Source organism: Aureococcus anophagefferens (genome assembly GCF_000186865.1).
Source record: "Aureococcus anophagefferens unplaced genomic scaffold AURANscaffold_130, whole genome shotgun sequence".
NCBI classification, from domain to species: Eukaryota; class Pelagophyceae; order Pelagomonadales; family Pelagomonadaceae; genus Aureococcus; species Aureococcus anophagefferens.
Window position 1 is genome coordinate 7,965 of NW_008705678.1, and position 1,952 is coordinate 9,916.

At 69.0% G+C, this 1,952-nt stretch overlaps 2 protein-coding genes across 2 annotated transcripts in view; one reads left to right on the forward strand and one right to left on the reverse strand.

Annotated features, from left to right (window-relative positions):
* AURANDRAFT_72808 (hypothetical protein) overlaps positions 1-376 on the reverse strand; it is a gene marked incomplete at both ends in the record, with an annotated part of 8,173 nt that extends 7,797 nt beyond the window's left edge. Inside the window, one exon of the mRNA XM_009044095.1 lies at positions 131-376. Within this exon, the coding sequence (XP_009042343.1) occupies positions 131-376 (246 nt within the window). The remainder of the gene's footprint in view (positions 1-130) is intronic.
* Positions 377-831: 455 nt separating this feature from the next.
* The window catches only part of AURANDRAFT_68411 (hypothetical protein), a gene marked incomplete at both ends in the record, with an annotated part of 1,855 nt that continues 734 nt past the window's right edge, over positions 832-1,952 (forward strand). Inside the window, 2 exons of the mRNA XM_009044093.1 lie at positions 832-1,427; positions 1,648-1,939. Of these exons, the coding sequence (XP_009042341.1) occupies positions 832-1,427; positions 1,648-1,939 (888 nt within the window). The remainder of the gene's footprint in view (positions 1,428-1,647; positions 1,940-1,952) is intronic.

Here is a 1,952-nt window from a genome sequence, read left to right on the forward strand (position 1 = left end):
AAGCCGCCGTAGGTGCCGAAGATCTGGATGCCCAGCCGATCGACGTGTTGGGCGTGAGCGCGTTCGGGTCGTCGTCGCCGTCGAAGAAGAAGTTGCCAAAGGGCGGCTCCGACACGCAGTCGCGCCAGACGCTCGTGTTCGTCACGGGGTAGGTCACGGGCGAGATCTGGGAGATGCACAAACCGCCCGTGGCCAGCGCCGCGTCGTGGTAGGACCCGATGACGAGCATCGACGTCGGCTGGACCATGACCAGGAGCGTCGCGAGGCACAGAAGATAAATGGGCTTCTGGGACTTGCCCCGCTGCTTCCAGTAGGCGAACTGGATGATGTTCGTCATCAGCGCGAGCATGATGGCGACCTGGATGCCGTGGAACATGGCCACGAGGCCTCCGGGGACCTGGCCGGCGGCGACCCCGAAGATCGCGCCGACCAGGATGGGCCAGCATCAGCTGCCCACGATGGCCTAGGGGAAACAAACGTTCCTTTTGTCGCAGGTGGGGCCGGTCGGACGCGGGCGCGCGGACCGGGATGGCCATGATGAGGCTGCAGACGCTCACGGCGAGCGACTGCTTCGCCTCGCCATCGAGCTTGGCGGCCAAAGGCTGCCCGAGCTCGACGGATCCCGCGTCTCAGTCGAGGCACTCCTCGTCGGCCGCGGGGCCGGCCTTCGTCTCCTCCCCGTCCAGGAGCTTGTCCTCGAGGCCCATGCTGTCGCTCGGAAGTCACTCTGGGAGCGTGTCGAGAGGGCGCCAATCACAAGAGGCCGCGGAGGGCGAGGGCAGCGTCGTTTCCTCAACGTTGAGGGAAACATTGAAGTTTGCTGAGGAGGTGATGGGCCGCCAAAAGCTCGCCACCGCGCTGCTCGCGCCGCTCGCCTGCGCGCTCGTCGCGCCGCCGCCCGCGAAACACCCGCGCGCCGCCCGGCGGCTCGCCGCCGGCGCCTTCGCGTCGCCGGAGCGGCTCTACCCCAACTCGTATGTCATGCCCACGGGCCAGCGCTACGCGACGGCGCAGACGCGCGCCCAGTGGCTCGCGGACTGGCGCGCCATCACCGAGTGCCTCGCGCGCTTCCCGACGGCCACGCCGCAGAATTTGGACCGCACGCAGCTGGCCGTGAGCCTCAACGCGGCCTGCACCGACGAGCTCGCGTTTATGACGGGCGGCGCGCGACGGCGGCCGTCGCCCTTCGCCATCACGCTCGTCGACGCCCTCTTCGTCGCCGCCTACTGCGACGCGCCCAGGTACGCGCGGCTCCGCGAGTACGCGCTCGCGCAGTACGTGCCGCTCCGCATGGGCGACGTCTGCGAGCGCGTCGGTAGCCCGCGCGTCGCCGAGGTCGCGCGCACCGGCGGCGCCTGCTTCGACCAGAACCTCTTCGACCCGGCGACGCCGGAGTACGAGGCCATGGTCAAGTGCCACAACGTCGAGTACCCCGTCAAGCACCCGGACTGGCGCGCGGCGGGCCTCAGCGAGGACGCGCAGCTCCACGAGCCCTGCGACTAACTTCTTTGCTTTCTTGGTTCGTTTCTCTGTGCCGGCGGCCGGCGTGTGCGCTCCGCGCGCGAGCCGCCGGCAACAGCTCGATCGCATACTTCAACTTGAATGTTGACGCGTATCGAATCGCGATTAATTATATCCGATGGCAAGGATGCGCCTCGCTTTGCTCGCCCTGCTCGCGACGTCGAGCGCGTTGCGCTGGCCCGGCGCCGCGCCGAAGGGCGCCGTGCGCGGCGGCGCCGAGGACACCAAAGACGCCGACCTCTTCGAGGAGGAAGCGGCGCCGGAGCTGAGCGAGGAGGAGCAGGCGACGAAGCGCTACGCCGACGCCGTCGCCGCGGCCAAGGCCCAGGGCGGCGCCTGCGCGGCGCTCGACGCCTTCGAGGCCGAGTCGCTGAAACCCGACCGCAACGAGAGCCTGCTCGCCGTGCACTGGATGGACGTCAAGCTCCAGA